At 44.4% G+C, this 21,483-nt stretch overlaps 1 protein-coding gene and 1 non-coding gene across 2 annotated transcripts; one reads left to right on the top strand and one right to left on the bottom strand.

Moving 5' to 3' along the window:
• The first annotated feature begins 1,045 nt into the window (after positions 1–1,045).
• SFT2D2 (SFT2 domain containing 2) lies at positions 1,046–21,254 on the top strand. The gene is made up of 8 exons (XM_040229927.1): positions 1,046–1,197; positions 6,998–7,084; positions 7,352–7,437; positions 10,132–10,213; positions 12,526–12,561; positions 12,649–12,707; positions 14,491–14,520; positions 15,568–21,254. The coding sequence occupies exons 1-8, from the start codon at positions 1,135–1,137 to the stop codon at positions 15,605–15,607; spliced, it is 483 nt and encodes a 160-aa protein (XP_040085861.1). The 5' UTR covers positions 1,046–1,134; the 3' UTR covers positions 15,608–21,254.
• On the bottom strand, positions 12,269–12,340 carry TRNAW-CCA. The gene has a single exon. It is a non-coding gene; the product is annotated as a tRNA-Trp (tRNA).
• Positions 21,255–21,483: the final 229 nt, after the last annotated feature.

Genomic DNA, 21,483 nt, shown 5'->3' with positions numbered 1-21,483 from the left:
ACCCATGGCCATTGAGTCAGTGATGCCATCCAACCATCTCATCCTCTGTCATCCCCTTCTACTCCTGCCCCCAATCCCTCCCAGCATCAGAGTCTTTTCCAATGAGTCAACTTCGCATGAGGTGGCCAAAGTACTAGAGTTTCAGCTTTAGCATCATTCCTTCCAATGAACACCCAGGACTGATCTCCTTTAGAATGGACTGGTTGGATCTCCTTGCAGTCCAAGGGACTCTCAAGAGTCTTCTCCAACACCACACACAGTTCAAAAGCATCAATTCCTCGGTTTGGCGCTCAGCTTTCTTCACAGTCCAACTTTCACATCCATACATGACCACTGGAAAAACCATAGCCTTGACTAGATGGACCTTTGTTGGCAAAGTAATGTCTCTGCTTTTGAATATGCTTTCTAGGTTGGTCATAACTTTCTTTCCAAGGAGTAAGCGTCTTTTAATTTCATGGCTGCAGTCACCATCTAATATAGATTGCACTCCCTCAAGCAAGTTCTACTCCTTTCTGCCAAAAGCAGTCTTCTGGATGCATTTCCAGTTGGAATTACAGTAGTGTTTTTGTTAACTTTTCCATAAAGCTTATTAAATTTACTCCAGTTGGCCTCAAGTGATTTTTAAACATTTGTTTACACTGTAACTAGGACAAGAATGCAGATTCCTCACAGCATTTGTCTGTAAGTTTGCACCCACACCAGAGGGAGTGTGGGACACAGGAAGATGGGTTCCAGGCGTCAGTCTTGTTTCTGCAGTGCCTTTCATGTGCTAGGGACTCCGCGTTTGTCAACTGAACCTATGGAGGGCTCCCGGAACAGAGGGCTGCCTCTTGGAGTGTGTAATGCAGCGCTGGACGCAGAACCGCAACTTCTCCTAGCTCGGCAGGGCTTAAATCCAGCTCTTCCTGCCCACCCCTCCTTCCCTGATCAAAATCAGCCGGAGAAAGAGGGCGGGGCGTAGGCGGGCTTTGGGCGGTGGCCTCGCTGGGCGCCTGCGTGGGCCGGAGCCAGGTGGGCAGGTACCTGGGCGGGGCGCGCTGTGGTTGGCGGCGGCAGGGGCAGCACCCGGAAGAACCTGAGACTTAGCCAGCGCAACAGGCGGCTGGAGGGGCAGCCGGGTGGACCCGTCTCGCCATGGACAAGCTGAAGAAGGTGCTGAGCGGGCAGGACGCTGAGGATCGGGGCGGCCTGTCCGAGGTGAGTGCACCTTGGCGCCCCACCCTCCTGGTAGCACCCTCCTCCGCCCCGCGGCTGCTGCGCCCCTGCAGCGGTGGAAGTTCCGTCGGGGGCCTCGGAGAGCACCAAGCCCGCCCCCCAGCTCCGCCGGCTCTTGTTGCTGGCTGGTGAGAAAAGCATGCTGGATTTCTAGGGTTTCTTGGAAAGCAACTCTGGCTCTGCCCTCTTCTCCTCCCCCGCAGGCTCAAGACCTTCGCGTTCCCCTCACTTCCCACCCCAAGTGCCAGGGCCCAGGCACTCTGCATAGGGCAGTTGGCACCTGTTTACTTTTTTGTCCTTCACCCTTTCAACCTTCCGCACCCCCTCCCCCACAGAAGGAGGGCCACGCTGGAGCAAAACCTAGAAACATCTGCGAAAGGAAGGGTGGCTGTGGGCGGCCCCGTTCCTGCTGGCCAGGGAAGAGACTTTAGCGCCGAACTAGGCAGAGGCCTCTGAGAACCTGGCGGAGGGAGTCCTTGTATAGATTGCCTGGGCTAGGCCGTGGTGAGGGTCCCTGCTCGATGCCCACTGCGCGACGGGGCTTGTGGCCGCGCCCTGGTGCCCTCGGCTGCGTTATTGCTCGGTTTAAGTTGTGGGGTGTGCCATGCCCACCCGACGTTTGTGTACACTGTTGCTGTAAATTGTATCCAGGAAAACCGTGAATTCCTGGAGCTTTGGGACCACATCTTATTTCTCTGCTTGCACGTAGACGTCTTAGACTTCATAGACGCCCAAAACCTCTTGAGGCCGCCTGCTTGTATGTTTAGTTTATTAGAAAGGTTTGGTCCAGCTGAAACGTGGGCAATATTACCCGCTATGTTCTAGAGCTACACAGTATGTTTATTGCTTATTTCTAATGCTTTGAGTTTTTGTTATTTTTTTTTCCCTTTGTAGATGACAAAATAACAGTTCTCTTTATTCTTTTTTGTTTTCCATGGGCCTTGGTTTCCTCATTTGTAAAAAGAAGTACCTAAGTTTTTCCTCTGATTTTCATCAGTGTCTTTAGTTGTTATCTCAGCATGCTGCTTTCACTTGGTTTTGCAGTTGCTGATTTTGAGTGACCCTCATACCTCCACCCCTCCTTGAAATCTCAGAACCCTAAAATTTGCTGTCTGAATCTTCACCTTGAAGAAGTAACACTATAGATGTTGAGTGTTATAGGAATTGGGGTTTAAGATTTTTTGGACAGTTCAAAGCAGCCTCTGGCTTCTTTTAAATCCATTGCCTTTATTAATTGGTCAAGGCTCAGAAGTAATTTCATTAGTTCCTGTTCTTGATTTCTGTCTTCTAAAATGAACCCTTAAGCCCAACCTCAGACTAGGCCTAAGAAAATTTAGATGGTTGATAGTCATGCTTATCTTAAGTTTTATGCTGCACAGACTGTCACTAAGGTTTTAAAGGAGCTGGAGTTCAAAAGGGAGATGTTTTCTTTTCCTGAGAATTCTTGGGGGGAGAGTGGGAATTATGAAGTTATTTTGATTTAGAAAACCATCATGAAATGGTAGACAGACCCTCAAGAGTGAATGATGGTAGTAGAGATTGAAAATATAAATGCTGAGTTTGTTTTTACCTAAAATAGTGAACACCTATGTTGGATACAATGAAGGGCTTTAAAGAGTTGTAAGCTCAGGCATGTAAAGTCTGTTTTAGGAAGACGAGGTACTTCTCTTTTGTTCTAAAACACTGCTGTCAGTTTCCTCTTTCTTGAATGTGAGATTTCTTATTATGTACATCACTGTGTGGCACTTCCTGAGTCCCGAAGAGTCCTGACTCCCAGGAAGCATTTTGTATCTAGCTGAATCACTCTCAGGGTTGTTTTTGGCTTAGTTTTTACTTATTAGGTCCAGACCACCTTGAAAATGTTGGTCCTGACTTGTCTCACATTTCCTATGCTTTTAAGGCTTGAGGATGCTGGTGAAATTTCTGTGTTTGTGTGTTTGTGTGTGTGTGTGTGAAGTTGGACTCCATAACCGTAAAGTCTGTTTCAGTTCAGTTCAGTCGCTCAGTCGTGTCCGACTCTTTGCAACCCTGTGAATCGCAGCACGCCAGGCCTCCCTGTCCATCACCAACTCATGGAGTACACCCAAACCCATGGCCATTGAGTCAGTGATGCCATCCAGCCATCTCATCCTCTGTTGTCCCCTTCTCCTCCTGCCCCAATCCCTCCCAGCATCAGAGTCTTTTCCAATGAGTCAACTCTTCGCATGAGGTGGCCAAAGTATTGAAATTTCAGCTTCAGCATCAGTCCTTCCAATGAACACCCAAGACTGATCTCCTTTAGAATGGACTGGTTGGATCTCCTTGCAGTCCAGGGGACTCTCAAGAGTCTTCTCCAACACCACACACAGTTCAAAAGCATCAATTCTTCGGCGCTCATCTTTCTTTATACTCCAACTCTCACATCCATACATGACTACTGGAAAAACCGTAGCCTTGACTAGATGGACCTTTGTTGGCAAAGTAATGTCTATGCTTTTTAATAAGCTGTCTAGTTTGGTCATAACTTTCTTTCCAAGGAGTAAGTGTCTTTTAATTTCAGTCACCATCTGCAGTGATTTTGGAGCCCAGAATAATAAAGTCAGCCACTGTGTCCACTGTTTCCCCATCTATTTGCCATGAAGTGATGGGACCAGATACCATGATCTTCGTTTTCTAAATGTTGAGCTTTAAGCCAACTTTTTCACTCTCCTCTTTCACTTTCATCAAGAGGCTCTTCAGTTCTTCACTTTCTGCCATAAGGGTGGTGTCATCTACATATCTGAGGTTATTGATATTTCTCCCAGCAATCTTGATTCCATCTTGTGCTTCCTCCAGCCCAGCGTTTCTCATGATGTACTCTGCATAGAAGTTAAATAAGCAGGGTGACAGTATAAAGCCTTGACGTACTCCTTTTCCTATTTGGAACTAGTCTGTTGTTCCATGTCCAGTTCTAACTGTTGCTTCCTGACCTGCTTACAGGTTTCTCAAGAGTTTGCATTCAATCATAAAAGCTGTCAGATGTCACCAGAAATGAGTGCTTTAAAGAAATGTCATTCTTTTAATGCAAACAATAGAAGTATGATTAATTCTGTTTCTCCTACGCATGAAACTGCAGAATTATAAAACTTGCCTGGTAATGTCTAGTCACAGATGGCTTCTTGATGAGTTTTCTAACTGATAACCTGGTCTTCATAAATCCAACTTCAACCTTTATTTTCCGTGGGCTTTCTGAAAATAGAGGTTTTGTGTTTTCTTTATAGGATTGTGGAGACAAGGAAGGTCTGAATGGTACCTGGTTTGAAAGCACAGGAATGAAGCAGTGTTCCTTTCTCACTTTCTTCTGGTTACCAATCCTGTTTTCCTGAATGATTCTCAGTTTTTCTTATTTTGGCAAGAGCTCCTCTTCTCTCCACATTCTAGAGTCAAAGGGACCTTTGTGCATAACTGCGTCAGAAGCCTGCGAGCTGTTGGCCTACAGCTTCTATCCAGGTGCTATTCCAACTACTCTAATTTCCAAAAAGTGCACTAGCAGTTTCTAGAAACCGTGAATTTAGGGAGTTATTTTGCATCCACACGGTTGATCTTCACAAACTGACAAAAAGAAGTGTTTCATTTTCGCTGGGTCTGGTTGGAAGTGGAGCAACAGGAACAGCTTCCTCTGGCCTGTGACCAAGCAGGGTGTGAAAGAACTCGTCATTACATGGATGAAAAATTATGGCCCTCTCCCCTGTTTTGGCAAATAGGGTGACATTTGGATGGTAGTCAGCTTGAGAGACATGTAGAACCAACATGTTACTTTCCTTTCTGAAGGCAGAAACCAGAACTACTTCCTATAACAAATGATTTTAATTTTTACAAGAGCTGGCATCTCATCATCCTTTTGAGACTATTTTGTACTTTAAATGCCAAGGCCATATTAGATTGATATTTTGTGGCTTATCTTCTTTAAAAAACAGATGACTCTTAAAATGTCTCTGTAGATGCCAAGCAGTCCTATCCAATCTCGCTGCTGCTGCTGCTAAGTTGCTTCAGTTGTGTCCGACTCTGTGCGACCCCAGAGACGGCAGCCCACCAGGCTCCTCCATCCATGGGATTTTCCAGGCAAGAGTTCTGGAGTGGGCTGCCATCGCCTTCTCCTCCAATCTCGCTACCACACTTTTTTTTTTCTCATGTAGCTCTGTTCCTTTTTCCACCTTGACCAGCACCTTCTTTGGTGCTTGCATGAGTAGCAAGAGTGGTAGCTTTTGATTTTTTCCCTCTGTCTTTGGTAGGAGGTTGACAAAGGGTCTAACCCGATTTTCTGGGATGCCAGTAAAGCCTGGTAACAGACCATCACAAGGCTCATTTCGGGGGAGAGTGTGGAATCAGGTGGCTCCGCTGTCAGCTCCGGACTCCCTGCTCCCCTTGCACGTCACCATCTCTGATCGTGCCATTCGTGCATTCTGTGGCCATGTGTGTCTGGAGGTGCTCTTTGTGTGTTTGTATGCACGCGCGTGTGTGTGTGAGGGGGTTTGGAGTGTCATGAGCCCACTTTCAATATGTGTGAATAGATGGGACAGGAGAGCCTCTTTTGATAAGCTGCCCTAAATACTTTTCTTGTGAGTGGAGAGGAAGCCGTGCTGTAGCAAAGCTTGCCATGCCTGGGGGAGCCTCTGGTCCTGTTCTTCTGGCTTCTGGTTTGACAGGAAGTTTGGAGACAGGGTTGAGAACAGGCTCCTAAGCTGGGAGCAATCAAGGCGGTGCCCATCTAGTGACTTTCGCAGCCTCTACCACACTCCCTTCTTCCATTAGCTGAGGGGATGTGGAGTCTGTAAGCTCTTACCACATGGCCTGGTGGAGACTGTGCTGCCCACTTGAGGTGAGGCCTGAGTGAATGAATATGTATGGCGCCTGGCTGCCCTGCCTCATCTGGGCTGGAGGAAAGGCCTTTGGTCTCCCTGGCAGCTATCTGTGCAGCTTGGAACAGCTGTGGCCAGTGCATGAGGTGAACAGGCCTCATGTCTCTGGTGCAGACACCTGACTGTCATCTTTGACATGGGGAAAAATAGCCTCAAGAGCTACTCATAGGCTCCCTTGTTTTAGCAGAGTTTGTCTGTAAATCTTGGCCCCTTCTGAACTTTGCTTTTGGGAAGGATCAATCGTGGTGGCAGAGAGGGATGAGTAAGACAGTCATTAATTAACTAGGATCCGTCTCACATGAGGGTGGCTTGGCTGATGCCAGCACCTTGAAGAACAGTTTCTACCAAGAGTGAATAGACTTGGATAAGAATCCTGATTAGGATGAGAGTCAGACTCCTCCTGGGTCCTGGAAGGGCCAGCAAAAGCAGTGAGTGGCAAAACTTGACTGGTTGAATTAGGAGATGGTGCCCCATGGGCCCCGCTGCCTGAGTGCCCCCCGTCTCTTCCCCTTTTCTGGGCCTCTACAGGCAGAGCTCATGCCTTTCTAGGTGTCCTCATCTTGCTTGGGCTGCCGTAAGGGTTCAGGCTACTCTAGGATCTTCTGCAGCCTTGCCTCTCTGTTTGTGAAGTCCATTATGCTTAAGGCAGAGAGTTTTCACCTCTGCAGACATTCAGCCAGCAGTTGGCAGCCTCTAATTAGCTACAGGAGACGAGTTTCATGGGACGGATAAGGAGCTGGATTCAGTGACTCATGAGGGCTATTGTAGACATGACTAATTAGGAGTCCATGTTCCTGCCTTCCTCAGCACAAAGTGTAAATTTAATTATGTGTATCCTTTGTTTTGGTGATTAAATATGCATACACATGTATGTAATTAGTTTTTTTATTTTTAAACTATTTTAGGTTGTTGAGGCAACTTCATTAAGCTCGGGCACCAGAATAAAAGGCTTCATTGCCTGTTTTGCTGCAGGAATTCTCTGCTCACTTCTGGTAAGACCTCTCTCCCCTCCTCCAGTCTTTCCCCCTGCCTTTCTTCTCTCCTCTTTCTACTTTCATCAACCTCCTTTTCTCTTTTGTTTTTCACTGAAAGGCATGGATAAGAGGAGGGGGAGGTAGGTAACAGAGGTGGAGAGGGAGCTGAGGGGTGCGGGGAGGGAACAGGTTCCTCTGTGAACTCCTGGTTCTGTGGCTGTGGTAGAAGGGGTTCCTCCTGTGCAAAGTTCCTCCTGTGCAAATGCTCTGTGCCTTGTCTTACAGGGAACTCTCTTGCTCTGGGTGCCCAGGAAGGGACTATATCTCTTCGCAGTGTTTTATACCTTTGGTAACATCGCATCTCTTGGGAGGTAACGGTTTTGTTTTTTTTCAAATCTAACCTTAGCCAATTATTAGATGGGGAAATGGATGTCGATTGTGTTTAGAGGGAGGTGAAGGAGGATGCTTCAGTAATTATAAGGATTTGGAGAGTAAAGAAGTTGTTAAAACACATCACTTTTATATCCTACCACATCTATAGATACACATATGTATTTTTAACTTCAGCATGTATTTACATCTTAGTTCATCTTTGAAGTACCCCGGGGAGGAGGCAAGAACCACTTGTAAAAATTGCCACTGTAATTTTACCTGGCGCAGAGCAGTTGAATGACTCCTTCAAGGTTTACAACGGCACCGTCTCCAACACCACCTTCTCCATTGCTCTAGTCTTACTGCTCTGCCCCTCACTGAGTGACTTCTGTGCTCTCACCTTGTGCTGGGCTCAGAGGATTCACAGACAAACAGGGTTTGGATCCTCACTTGTTGGCCAGGCAGACAGACATACAGGATATGGGGAGAGTGATGCCTGGGAGAGGGGCAGGTGGGCTGAGCTGATCTGACCCGACCTGGGGAGCCAAGAGGACTTCCTGTGGAGAAGGTGCTCTTGGAGCTGCTCAGAGCTCTGGCATCTATCACTGCTCCTCTGAAGACTGTGTGAATTTCCTGTTGGGCTTCCCTGCCTCTTTTATGGACCCCTCGCCAGGCCATTTTCCACAGAACTGTGGAGTCACTCATTTTGTAGCCCAACTTACCCCCTTAGTGGGCCCCCATTCCCTCTCAGCAGGGGAAGTCCAAACCCCTCAGCATGCACGTGGGACAGACCCTTCCAGCCCTCCTCCTCAACCAGGCTCAACTTGCATTTCCCCCAAACGTTTTTGTTCTTTGCTGGAACTGTTTCTCTGCCTGGGGTCCTGGCCCATGTGCACCCCCTATTTGATGGGTACGTGCTTATTTGTCAATACCCAACTCAAAAGTCACCTCTTCTATGAAACTTCTCTTAATTCCATTTTCCCCTTCAGAATCACTGACCTCCTCCTTTAAAATGGGCTCTGTCTATCCCGTATATATTTATGTGACAACACAGATAGCATTTTATTACACTGACTTGTTGCAGGTGTGTAAACCATGTGACAAGGGCTGCACTTCTGTCTTATTTGTCTCTACATGTCCCCCAGTTTCGGTCTTTTTCTGGCTGGAATTGTTAACCAAATGGTTAAGTATAATGCACTGGACATCTTCCTGAAGCTTCATTTATGAATTCTTGTGCAAGTATCATGCTGGACCTTGGAGATGTCTAATCTTGCTCTAAAGCTCTCTCAAAGACTAACTTTTGGGGAGTTCTGCTTTGGGTAGGCACTGTAGGTTATAATGTAGAGTCTAGATTGAGCAGAAGTATATAGGTGTGTTAGTCCAAAAGAATTGTTTAACAGATCCTAATGGATCTGACCCTTCATGGCATTGCTTGGGGAGATAATAAAGGGAGTGAATTATTTCAGTGTGTGTCTAGGAGTTTGTGACTTTACCTGTAATCTTTTATATTTTTGTATATGTACTGCATTTAATTTTGAAAGCTACCTTTGGCTCTTGCTTCTTGTTCAGTGTAGGCTTAGGAGTGCACTCAGGTCAAACACTTGATCTGGCAGCCTTGAATTCAAGTGGAAACTTAATGGCACTTCAAAGAGAGGTAGATTTATTTAGCTTTTTTTTTTTTTATAGAACACACAGTAGCTCATGTTATCTGCTGGCTGACTTGTGTTAAACACTGACTATAACCAGCTACTCCTGGAGCGATGCTTCTTGTGGCATTTCTGTCAGAGGAGTCGGGAAGCATGACTTACAGCTGGCCCTGGCTCTTGCTTTGTTAGGCATGTCTGATTCATTTGTGTTTACTCTTTCTTATTAGCCACCTCTCAAATTTCATCCCTGCAGAAGACATGCTGAACCTGTCCTTTGGAGCTTGGTAATCCAATAGATGGGAGAAGGCAATGGCATCCCACTCCATGTGGGCTGGGATGCCAGCTTGTTTAAGTGCCTAGCTGTGTGATCTTGGATAAGTAAATTAACCTTTCTGAACTTGATTTTCTCAACTCCAAAATAAGTGTAATAATACCTAACTGCCAGAGTAGTTGAGAGGATGAAATGGAATCATGTATGTGATATCTAGCCTTTAGCAAATAGTCTACACATCATGGATGCTACTACTATCATCATTAGAATTACTCTCTGGAGATTATGAAAGAAAATGGAATTCTCTACTTATAAACTACCTAAGCCTGTAAGATATGTTTTTTCTTTTTTCAGTTACTTGAGTCTTTTTGTCTCCATGGGTAGGTTGTTAAGCAGGCCAAGGTAGCGCCTGTAAGAGAGGGGTCCTCTAGCCTAGTGGTTTTGGGGGTAGTTCTGGAGTCAGGCCTACATGCATCTGCAGCCTCCCTCTGCCATTTTCCAGTTGGATGGCCTTGGATAAGTAATAAGTATTTCTGGATTTAAGTTTCTTCATCTGCAAAATAAGTATGGTAACTGTTCTGTGATCACTTCATAAATTGTTAATGGATTGAGTAAGAATAAGGCACAAAGGCCCTGAGCACAGCGCCTGGCACAGAGCTTTCCAAGTGTTGGTTGCATTGCCACAGGTGAGCTGGAGCAGGCGATGAGGAGGCACCTTGGTGTCCCCAGTGTGGTTTTGTTCTGGTCTGAATGGCTTGTCTGTGTTTGCTTCTTAGCACTGTCTTCCTCATGGGACCAATGGCACAGCTGAAGCGAATGTTTGAGCCTACGCGTTTGATTGCAACTGTCATGGTGCTGGTAAGGTCTGCCTGTCAGGTAACAGAAGTTACCTGTTTAAAATAGGAGTTTTTGTTTCTGTTGTTTGGAGGTTTTTTCCCCTCTTAAATCTATAGACTTCTGCCCTTTTCTCTTTCCTCTTCACTTACAACTCAATGTCTGCACCCACTGTGGCAGAAGAGGGGTTCCCTTTTTTAAAATTTATTTTTATTTATTTATTTGGCTGTGCTGGGTCTTAGTTGTGGCATGCAGGATCTAGTCCCCCCATCAGGGATCGAACCTGGGCCCCTTGCATTGGGGGTGAGGAGTTTTAACCACAGGACTACCAGGGAAGTCCCAGGAGCATTCTTTATTTAATAATTTTTCTCTTCCCTCTGACTTGTGTTTTAGTTGGTATTAAGGTATTGCCAACTGAGCATTCTTAATCTAATAATTTTTCTCTTCCCTCTGACTTGTGTTTTAGTTGGTATTAAGGTATTGCCAACTGGAGCATTCTTAATCTAATAATTTTTCTCTTCCCTCTGACTTGTGTTTTAGTTGGTATTAAGGTATTGCCAGTTCTATAAAGACCTCCCAGAAGGTGTTGCTTGTCAATTTAGCCAAACTCATGTGGTAATGGGCTTCCCAGGCGGTGCTTGGAGTAAAGAACCTGCCTGCCAGTGCAGGAGACGTGAGATGTGAGTTCGATCCCTGGGTTGGGAAAATCCCCGGGAGAAGGGCATGGCAACCCACTCCAGTATTCTTACCTGGAGAACCCCATGGACAGAGGAGCCTGGCAGGCTACAGCCCATAGAGTCACAAAGAGTTGGACGTGACTGAAGCGACAGCATGCGTGCAGGCGTGTGGTAATGAGAGCTGTGACATCCTTCTGGTAACCGGTGATGCCACATACAAGCAGAGCTTGGAGGGCATTCTTCAGGAACACTGGGTTCATTCTCTAGAGTGGGTATCCAGTCTAACATGGTCTCTTTTTCTCCTTGTCATTATCTGACTTTGGAATCCTGTTTGTTTTTGTCAGTTTTCCTGTGGTGGGCCTGGTCTCCCTCTGGCTCAGCACCCCTGTTCCCTACTGGTCACCACAGTGCCTTAAGTCTTGTCCTGTCTTTCTGTCCCTAATGGGGAATGCCTCTCTCTTCCTTGGCCATTTCGTTCCCTTGGACTATCCCATCATTCCAGACCATATTCTCTGGACTTCTGTTATAATTATCAGTATTACAGTATTGTAACTTGATCCATATACTTCTGTTTTTAGTTTTGTGTACATCTCATTTGTTCAGATAGGTAAAAGTCCATTGCAACTGTTTTGTGTTCTTTCAGAGCATCGGGTACAATGCTGGGCACCAGTTTATTTCCATCATATTTATTGAGCAATTACTGATACAGCAGCATAGAGAGGACAAGCGTGACTGACAGCTGGGTTAATTGTTCTTGGCCAGCCCTGGAAGTAGATGAGCTGAAGAAGTCTCTTGCAGAAAGAACTTTCTAAGAAAGGATGCAGGGGTGTCCAGGGGTTAGGACTTTGTGCTTTCACTCTCATGGCTTGAGTCCAGTCCCTGGTCAGGGAACTAAGATCCCACAAGCTGTGTGGCGCAGCCAGAAAAAAGGAATAGAAAGGACTCGGGGAAAGTGTTAGGTGTAAATAGATACAAACAGATAACTGACTCATGGGCTCTGAGAGTGACGTCTCATGTTAACCTTTGTCCTTCCATGCCCTTTCTATTCCAGAGACTGTAAAGAAGTGTGCATTAAACCTACTTTAGCACATTTGAATGGAAAGATGGATGGATGGGTAGACCAGAAATGTGCTTGTGTTTGCTGGGCAGAGATTTTGAGAAAGTTTGAAAGTAGAAGAGGATCCTCCTCCTCTTTTTAATCTACATGAATCTTTATTGACAGTTTCATTTGAACTCTTCTGCCAAAACATGGGTTCTGAGGTAGCTTGAAGTGAAGTGAAGTTGCTCAGTCGTGTCTGACTCTTCGTGATCCCGTGGACTGTAGCCCACCAGGCTTCTCCGTCCATGGGATTCTCCAGGCAAGAATACTGGAGTGGGTTACCATTTCCTTCTCCAAGGGATCTTCCCAACCCAGGGATCGAACCCGGGTCTCCTGCATTGGAGGCAGACGCTTTAACCTCTGAGCCACCAGGGAAGTCCTATCAGGTAGCTTAGATGCTTTGAAATAATGGATGCATTTGGTTGCTGTGATAATCACAGAATCTGATTACTGCAGTTTGATGTGCTGTTGTAAGTTTGTCAAGAATGATGTCTTTACAGCTCTTCCCCTCCCTGCTGTCATTGTCACTATATTAATTAACGTTTCCATTCTCTCTCTAGTTGTGTTTTGCACTTACCCTGTGTTCTGCCTTTTGGGTAAGTGTTTCTTTTAATTTTCCTTAACCTTTTTGGTGTGTGCCTCTTGTCATACACATTCCTGTAACCGTATCATTTTTCTTCTAGTGGCACAACAAAGGGCTTGCTCTCATCTTCTGCATTTTGCAGTCTCTGGCCCTGACGTGGTAAGTAACCTTTTCAGCCATCCCCTCCCACATCAGTCTCTGACTAATGCAGCTGAAGGAGATAAAATCCCACATGATTTGGGTAGGAGGATTAGGAAAACAGAAGCTTTTCAATTAAAAAATCCTTAATGATGCAAGTCAAGTACACTGTAGAGCCAAAACCTGTCAACTCAGCCCACTGCCAATAGGTGGCATTAGTGGTTTTGAGTGGTCATGGGAGGCTATTTGTCCACTGTGGCATTTTTGCTGGGCTCAGGGTTGGTTTTGAGATGTTGCTAACATTATTCAACCATCCATGTCCAGTAAGGACAAGGACAATGAAGTATTGTAGGGGCTGGTCAAAAGAGGCTGTGAGTCAAATAGACATTAAAGAGAAGGGAAACTGGCAAAAAAAATCATGAGTGTTATATTTATGGTTGGATGAATCATTTAACAGAACGACAAAAAGTGTCTCTGTCCAGGAACAGTGACTGATGAAATGGAAAACTGTGTGGCTGTGGGCTGTAGCACGACCAGAGAATGGTGGCCCAGAGCCCAAGCATAGAGAAAGGACCACTGGAGACATTATCACTCAAAACCAAGGAACTATAGGTTCATGGCCATTTCACACCTGCCCAGGGACGAATGGAGACAACAGCTCCTGAGACATTTCCGTAATATGTCCACAGTTTATCAAAGGATGATATCTGCCAGGACAGTTTCATAAAAATGTGACTAGATCTACTGTGGGAAAAAAAATGTTGGCTCTAATGCAAAGAAAGAAGGACTGAAAGTTTTAAAACTTCCAGGGATCAAGTGTCGTCTTATTTGATAGAACTCAGTCTTGAGACTGCATGCTTAACATCCATTCTTCCTTTTAGTAATTTGGACTTTTGAATAAATGTACTTTCAAAACTCCCTTTGTTGTTTACTCTGTTCCAAGTAAGTGAGCTTCTGTACATAGTGAGTGTCAGAATCAAGAGAAGGATGGCCTGGTTTTAATATGACACGTACAGTGTGTTATGTATTGAAAGGGCCTGGTATAAAGGCTTATGTTTATATTTTGGTTTTCTTCTGGAGGCAGAAATCAGTCCTCACATGCACATGCCTTTCTTTGCTTATCGACTGATTATGAAGCCAGTTTTTAAAGGTTTGGCATTCCTATGGGCAGAAGCAAATGGCCCTGTTACAACGCTGATGTGTTCCAACTATATATGCCTTCTTAGGGCTGGTTGACTTCCAGCCTGCCTGACACCCAGGCCTGGTCTTTTAGGGTGTGGCCAGCTTCTTCCCTCCTGGGGAAGGGGCTGAGTTAACTGAGACCACCAGGAAATCTGTGGGCTTGGGTTCTTAAAGAATCATAGTTGGAAAAAAAAAAGAATCACAGCTTGCTTATACTTTCATCCATAGAGCAATTGGTAGTGCGTTTCCCCACCTTTACCTATTCTCTTTTCACTTCTTTTACAATTAATAGGCCCAGAGCAGAAAATTTATCCCATTTGGGTAGAAGGTACATTCTGTTGAGGATTTGTAAAATATTAGGGGACAACTGATCTGGATCTTATTTAGTGTTCTTTAAGAATAGGGCTTCTAGGGTATCTGGAATCTGTGTGTTGTAGGTGATGTTGCTCGCTCATTTGGTTAAAGATTAACCCTGGGAGGCTGAGGTGACAGTTATCACCACATGGGCATTTTGCCCTCCAACTTTGATTACAGATGATACTTGCTTCCTTGTTATAAGGTTCACTGTGTAACCTTCCACTCACTTCATCTGACCAGATCTTTTGTTTGTTTTTCATTGTAGGTACAGTCTTTCCTACATACCATTTGCAAGGTAAGACTGACTCTCCTTAGGACTAAAACATTAATTATTTGGGGATGAAGATATGCTTGCATAGGTCCTTTAGGGTGGTTTTATAGAGCTGATGCTGTTATATGTTTATGAAAAATCCTTGAGGCAAACAGGCAGATGTTATACATCTGTTTTATGACTTTATGCATTTGTAAGCTGAGGCTCATCCCCAGCCCCACCTATAATACAATCAGTGATGGTCATTGACCCAGGTCTACCAATTCCTGATGCTGGGAACATTCTGCTGTGATAGATAGATAGATAGATTCCTTATCACTTTTTTAACCTGTAACTTTGTGGATATTTTCTTAAAGGTGATAGCACCTTAATGATCACTGAGCAAAGCATGGAAGGTTCATGCTTGTTTTCTTGCTCTATCCCACTGATGGAACATTTCAGAAAAGAATTCATAAAGGGAAGTAAGCAGGGCCAGAACCCTGGAGGACTGCAGTTTCCTAATTAGCAGTGTGACCTTGGGCAACTCACTTGACCCCACCTTGGCCTGAAAGGACTCATGATAACTAAGAATAGTTTCACCCCTTCTCACTCTGAGCTTCTGACCTCAAGACCTCCTTAAATTAGCACTTTATTTCATTTAATGTTTTTAGTGCATTCTGTGCTTCTGGTTGATATTAAAGTACACAGTCCTGACTAATTTTTTGGTTTCAGAAAATGTCTGCTTTCTTCCTATTTTTTCCTCTGATTGTCAAGATAGCTATTGTTTATTAAATACCTCCTCTGTTCAGTGCGTTAATCCCCAAACCGGTCAGTAGGATTGGTGGGAACATGCCCTTTTGCAGATGAGGAATTTGAAATTCAAATAAGGCAAGTAACTTGCCCAGTATAACATTGCTAGTAGATGTTGAAGCTGAAGTTGATGCCATGTAGGTCTGACCTCATAGTCTAGGTGCTTCCTGCTCTGCAGCACGCTACTCTGAGTGCCCGGGAAATCTCAAGGAGGGCCTTTACCATTTCCAGGAAGCTTTGGGGTGATGATCTCCTGTTTTTCTTTGTGTTTTTTCCTCCCAGGGACGCTGTAAAGAAGTGTTTTACTGTGTGTCTTGCATAACACACAGCCACGTTTGCAAAGCTCTGGAAAACACCGTGTGGATATGGGTAGACCGTGTTGTAAATATCTTCTAAACCTCTATCTCACAGACATGTGCCTTTGATCTTGCAAGCAACACGTGGCTTGCATTTTGAACTTTTGAGGATTGCTTTTGGAGGCAACTGTGTGTTCCCAAACCCAAATGTCTGCCGCATGATACAAGAAATGGGTTTCTGTATCTGACAGAGTGGAATCTTCCTCATATACCTTAGGATGGTGTTCCACTAAGTTTTTGTGGGTAAAAACCTTGTTAACAGCAGCAGATAAGCCTTGGGAGCCAGTGATTCCCAGTTGACAGATGGCACTATTGGATACTCAGGTGCAACAAGAAGGGATAGAGTTTGGGAATCAATGGGACTTTGTAGATTTGTCCCTCAGCGTGTCACGCCTGCCCCATACAACATGGATATACTTCTACTCTGGTGTCCAGGAACAAGCTGCCATCCTGACATTTGAACATGAGCCTGTGAAGAAACTGGCTGTGGAATGAAGTAGAAAAGCACTTTCTGATGATGTGTGTTGTTTTTAAACCTGAACAGCTCTCTTCTGATTCCACACCTGACTATGGAATGTATTTTCTTTCCTTTTTTTTTTTATTGGAGTATAGTTGCTTTACAGTGTTGGGTGGGTATGTATTTTCTAATGCTTATTGCATAACTCTTCTTGGGTTTTCATTTCTTTCTTTCTCCCACCCCAATGTATCTTTACTCTTGACCTCCTGGAACCAGATTGAAAGAGAACAAAGCTGCAGCAGTAAATACTAGTGTTTCCTTTTGGACAGGAGCCAGCAGGAGGTGGAAAACCATGCTGCTCTCTGCTGTGTTCCGCACGCCCCCCCCCCCCCCCACCATTATTTGTAAATGTTTGCTTTTAAACCGATTTTATTTTCCATTCTCCCCTGGAATGGGGCCAGGGGAGAGTAGGTGGGAAGAAAAGCCCAACCACGGAGCCAGCAGAAAGTAGGCATGCCTACCCAGTGATCTTTAAACAGTCCCAGTGTTTTGCACTGGAGCCTGTGCTGGAAACAGTGGGAGAAGACACCGGGGGCTGCAAAATGGCCACATCACAGCCTGAAGCCTGATCACAGACAGACTTCTTTCGTGTCCCTGATCTTGTCTAGTCCTGGTAAGAGCCTTGTGATGAAGCAGAGATTGTTAACCTACTTGGCAGTCTGAAAAAAATCAAGGCTCAGAGAAGTTACTAGATCTACCCAAAATCAGAGTTGATGGCAGAATTGAGTCCTGAGCCTGGGTGCCCCCACTTAAGTCCCCTTTGTAACCCGCATTTCTGGATGTGGCTCTGGTGATATCTCCTGTAACTATTTTCCCCGTTTTCATCAGCAAGCTTGTTCCTTTTCTGGCCCCAGTCCTCTACATCACTGTATCTTCTCCTGCTTAGTCTCCCTGTGGGAAGCTTCCTCCTGGATCTGCGGCCTCTTCATCAGTTCTTTTGCGTCTGTTTGCCCCTCCTTGCTGCATGACCATCAGAAAGTCCTGTATTGTTCATCAGAGCTCTTGGCATTGCAGGGCCTCCAGAGTCTCCTTCAAAGCCAGTCTGTTTGGGTTTGCCTTTCTTTTCTTCTTCCAGGTCTGGCCTGTCCACTCAGGCTCTTGCTCTGGGAACCTCCAAATTAAACGCAGTGTTCCACCTTTTGTCTCTTTGCTTGCTAATTGCTGAATTCTTTTTTCTGAGGTAGCTGAGACCTCAGACTGGCAAGGCTTTTCTTCTGATCTGGGGAAGGTATGAACAGGCTTGATGTTGCCAGAGTGAGGAACCAATGTTACTGGGTCCTTTCTAGGCTGTTAAGGGCATCCTGTCTTCTGCTGAGACCCCTAATACACCTTCAGCTAGAAGTGGAAAGTATATACTACCATCTGGTTACCTTCACACGCCAGGTGCTTCCAGGAGACTGCTCAGGTCTCAGAAGGGCCCTGAATGGGGCCAGAAGGAAGTCAGGAGTCTTCATTGTTTCTTCTCTTTAAAGCTAATGTGAAACTCACCTGGTCTTACTGTGAGCTTCAACTAGCCTGAAGGCCACAAACAGCCACAGGATCTCTGTGGCTGACCCCTCTGTACCTTTTTCAGAGGCTAGACTTGGACTTTGTGAGACATGAGGTTAAGAGGTCACCTGGCCTGTATGATGTAGTGGTGGTGAACGTGGGCTCTGAAGTGAAACAGGTCTGGGTGAGTCGTGGCTCAATCACATGCTAGTGTCAGCTTGAACAAGCTCCTTAACCTCTGGTCCTCACGTTGCTCATCTGTTTAAAAATAATGGGGATAATTGCTGCTGGATCATTGCAGGATGTCAATGAGAAATATGTAAAGTGCTTAGCAGGGGGCCCAGCATAGGTAAATATCTCAGTAAAAGGTGGGTATTATTATTTAAGCCTGACAATAATGGATGACCATTGAAGGTGACAGGGTGAATGTCTCTGGTCATTAACTTATCTAAAAAGATTTATTTTGTAGATTGTGTCTGGCACTATAGACATCACCATGCAACATCTCACTGAATAGTCACAATAACTTTGCTAGACTAGCAGTGTATGCTAGTCGCTGGGTTGTGTCTGGCTCTTTGCGACCCTACGTACTGTAGCTCACCAGGCTTCTCTGTCCATAGGATATTCCAGGCAAGCATACTAGAGTGAGTTACCATAGGCTAGCAGTCCTAGACAAGAAACAGCCTCAGAAAGGGTAAAGGGTCTGTACCAGATCTCACCGGCAGAGGATGCCAGTTCTTAGCTAAAGGCTCCTACTTTGTCTACTCTTGAGTCCTGTGGCCAGTTTGCTCAGACAGGTCCATTCCAATAGCTTAGCAGCTCGTGGGTGATCTTGCCTTCCAGGATCTTCCCAGACTCCTACATTTTTCTTTCTGCTGCCTTACCTTTTGGTTGCTTCCCTACTTGTTTTTGTCTGCCACATTGTAGGTGCCCATTTCAAATGTACTGAAATCTGTTACCAAGCCATAGTGCTGGTTAAAAGCAACCCCATGGATGAGACAAGGAGTGGAGAGTTAGGGTTTTAGATCCTGTGGCTGTTCATGCTCTGTTTCCCTTCCCCTCTGCCTTCCGCCTTACCTGTTCATTGCTGGGTTAGATCTTTGCATTTTGGAATGAAGGGAGCCATTGAGGTGGCTCTTTTGTAGACAAGAGATGTGTTTGTTCAAGGCGGTGCTTCCAGCAGCTGGGTGGGAGGCTGGCCTGGACGCTCTTCCCTGGCTGTGTTGGCCTGTAACCCCTGTGCTGGGAGCAGCACTGCTCTCCAGTCCTGGAGGCCTGGCTTCTTCTTAGGTTTCCCTGCCTCTTAGAAACTGCCTGTCTGATGCTGGGCTAGCTTGTTTTCTAACTCACTGCCCCCCATCTCCTGTCTCAGAGTTCTTCACTTTTGCCTGATGTGTTCAGGGTGTCCTCTGGCTCTCCAGCTTCTCTGCGTGCCTGTGCCCATGGCTATGGGCTGCTGAGACCTGGCCTAAGGTTTCCTCTTTCCCTTTCACAGACTGTCTTGTCTCTGGGAAGGAGCAAAACACTATCTGGCTGAGCATTCTCATTGGCCTCAGTATCAGTGCTTGGAGCTTCTGTGAATCACTCCTGTGTGGTTTATCCACCTGAGTGCTACCCTAATCAGTATATGCTCAGAAGCAAGAAATATAATCATGAAATGGATCTAAAATTACTTTTGGATACTTCCATTAGGAAAGATAATTAAGAAGAGGGTCATACCTTAAAAAAAAAAAATGGTGTGGGGGCACTGGTTTGGCTGCTTCTGCTTTTGGTATCTCCATGAGAGTGACATGTGTTACAACACACGTGATGAGACTTGGTGGAATGCATTGGAAAATGAAACTGCAGCCCTGTGACTTCGGTATTCTTTTTGTATGGGGTTGCCTATACAAGGCTTGTTTTCTCATCTCTTTCCTCAGATAACTTCTGACTAGAGTCAGCTGCAGAATTACAGATACTTCAGAGTTCACAACCCATCCTTAAACTTCATTTTAAGCAAGTAAAAACAACAAAATCAGTGTTTCAGTTTTATAAAGTCATTTTGCTAGATAGTAGGCATCATTCTTTTGATTTTAAAATCCAAGACTTAAGTTTTTAGATATGCAGTAGTTTCCTTGCAGTTAGCATTTTTAAAAAAGTGAATAGACTTTCACCTGATGTTAAATACAGATTTATATGTGTGTAGCTCTTGAAAAGATTAACAAAAGAATTTACATTTAAAAGTCTACATTTTTTTATCAGTTTTTATTTAAGAAGTTGGAAAGTTAAATCATGTGACTTTAAAGTACCTTCTCTTTATCATTTTATGAAATTCTGAGATCTGGAGAGTTTTTGGTCAAGGGAAGAGTGCTATGTGGTGTAGTTGCCCAGTTTACTTGGGGTATTTAGTCCCACTTTTCAGTTATCTAGTTCTACCCTAAATGCCTTGATAACACTCCTAAGGCCCTGGTACGCTTACGCTTTGCGGTTGATGGCTCAGATTTCTGCCCCTTGGCTTCACAAAGCACTTCACAAAGTAGAGATTTTGCTGCAGAGCTTGTGAGCAGAGCCCAGGGACCATCAGTGCCTTTGCTGATGTAAACTGACTGAATAAAATTATGTTCTTTTTTAGCTGGAGCTGATAAACTGATGATGAGCTTGAAAATATACAAAGCATTTTCTATAGATGGAATGAACTGAAAGCAGGGAAGAGTATGTTCACTAGGCAGAAGGAGCATGGCTATTTGAAGTGAAAGGTCAAATCATAGCATTGTAATAAACAACCCACAGCATTGTAATAAACAACTACTTCTGAGGTGTATATTCAGAACAATGTCACTACATTTTTTTATTGGAGTATAATTGCTACGGTGGTCATTACATTTAATACATAGCACCAAAAAACAGACATAGCATAGGCAAAAATTCCCTGATATAAATGGCTGCCTAGATATGATATCATTGTGGATCCGTGGGAGCCATCCTTTGAGACCAAATGGAGACTCAAACTGGGCAGAATGTTGCTTTCTGCCTGTTGAACTTCCAAACTGTAAGAAGAGGTTAATGCACCTTAAGTACAGATGAACCTTATACTTCTTTAGTGTCTTAAAGGAGAACCATAGTTTATATGTAATTTTGTGGTCTTAATTCTATAAAAAGTGCTTTCTTTGCCTTTTTCAATATATTTGCTTGACTTAGCCACTTTGAACAAGGAAAAACAATTAAAACCTCTGAACTATGATCTTTTGCTGCTTTGTACATTCTGATTGTGCAGTTGGGATGACAGATTTTTAAAAGCCCGTGGGGAGTTTATATGCCTACAGAACATTGTGCCTGTTCTAATATGATAAGCTTTTAAGACACTTTGTTAAAAATTCAATTTTTATAATTGTATAGATACTCAGCTAATTTTGAATGCTGCTGATGGCATACCTAAATTTTTATATCAAAAATATATTGTGTTCTGTTTTTCCTACCTTGAGATCCTATTTCATACAATGAATATTGTTTTCTTTTTACTAACTCCTTTCAAAGAGAAAGAATTTTACTGTTAAGCAAGCTGTTTTCCCCCCAAATATCACAAAAGTTTTTTTTCGCTAATAAATGAGAGCATTATGATCTTTAATAAATCTTGTGCTGTCTCTTATTCATGTTTGTTTTTCCAGGAGTCATTAAGCCAAATGAAGACTGCATGACTATGAGAAAAGACCATGTCTTTAAGATGAACCTTTAATGGTAGCACATATCATAGGTACTTAAAGATGTGCTTTGAGATAAACTGATATGTTTATCCTTTTTTCAAATGACTTAGGATACATACAGATCTAAGGACACTTTTAAAGGTTTTGAAATGTAAGA

This window comes from Oryx dammah, unplaced genomic scaffold (genome assembly GCF_014754425.2).
Source record: "Oryx dammah isolate SB20612 unplaced genomic scaffold, SCBI_Odam_1.1 HiC_scaffold_28, whole genome shotgun sequence".
In the NCBI taxonomy this organism is placed as follows: Eukaryota; Metazoa; Chordata; class Mammalia; order Artiodactyla; family Bovidae; genus Oryx; species Oryx dammah.
This window is presented reverse-complemented; position numbering and strand designations above follow the sequence as displayed.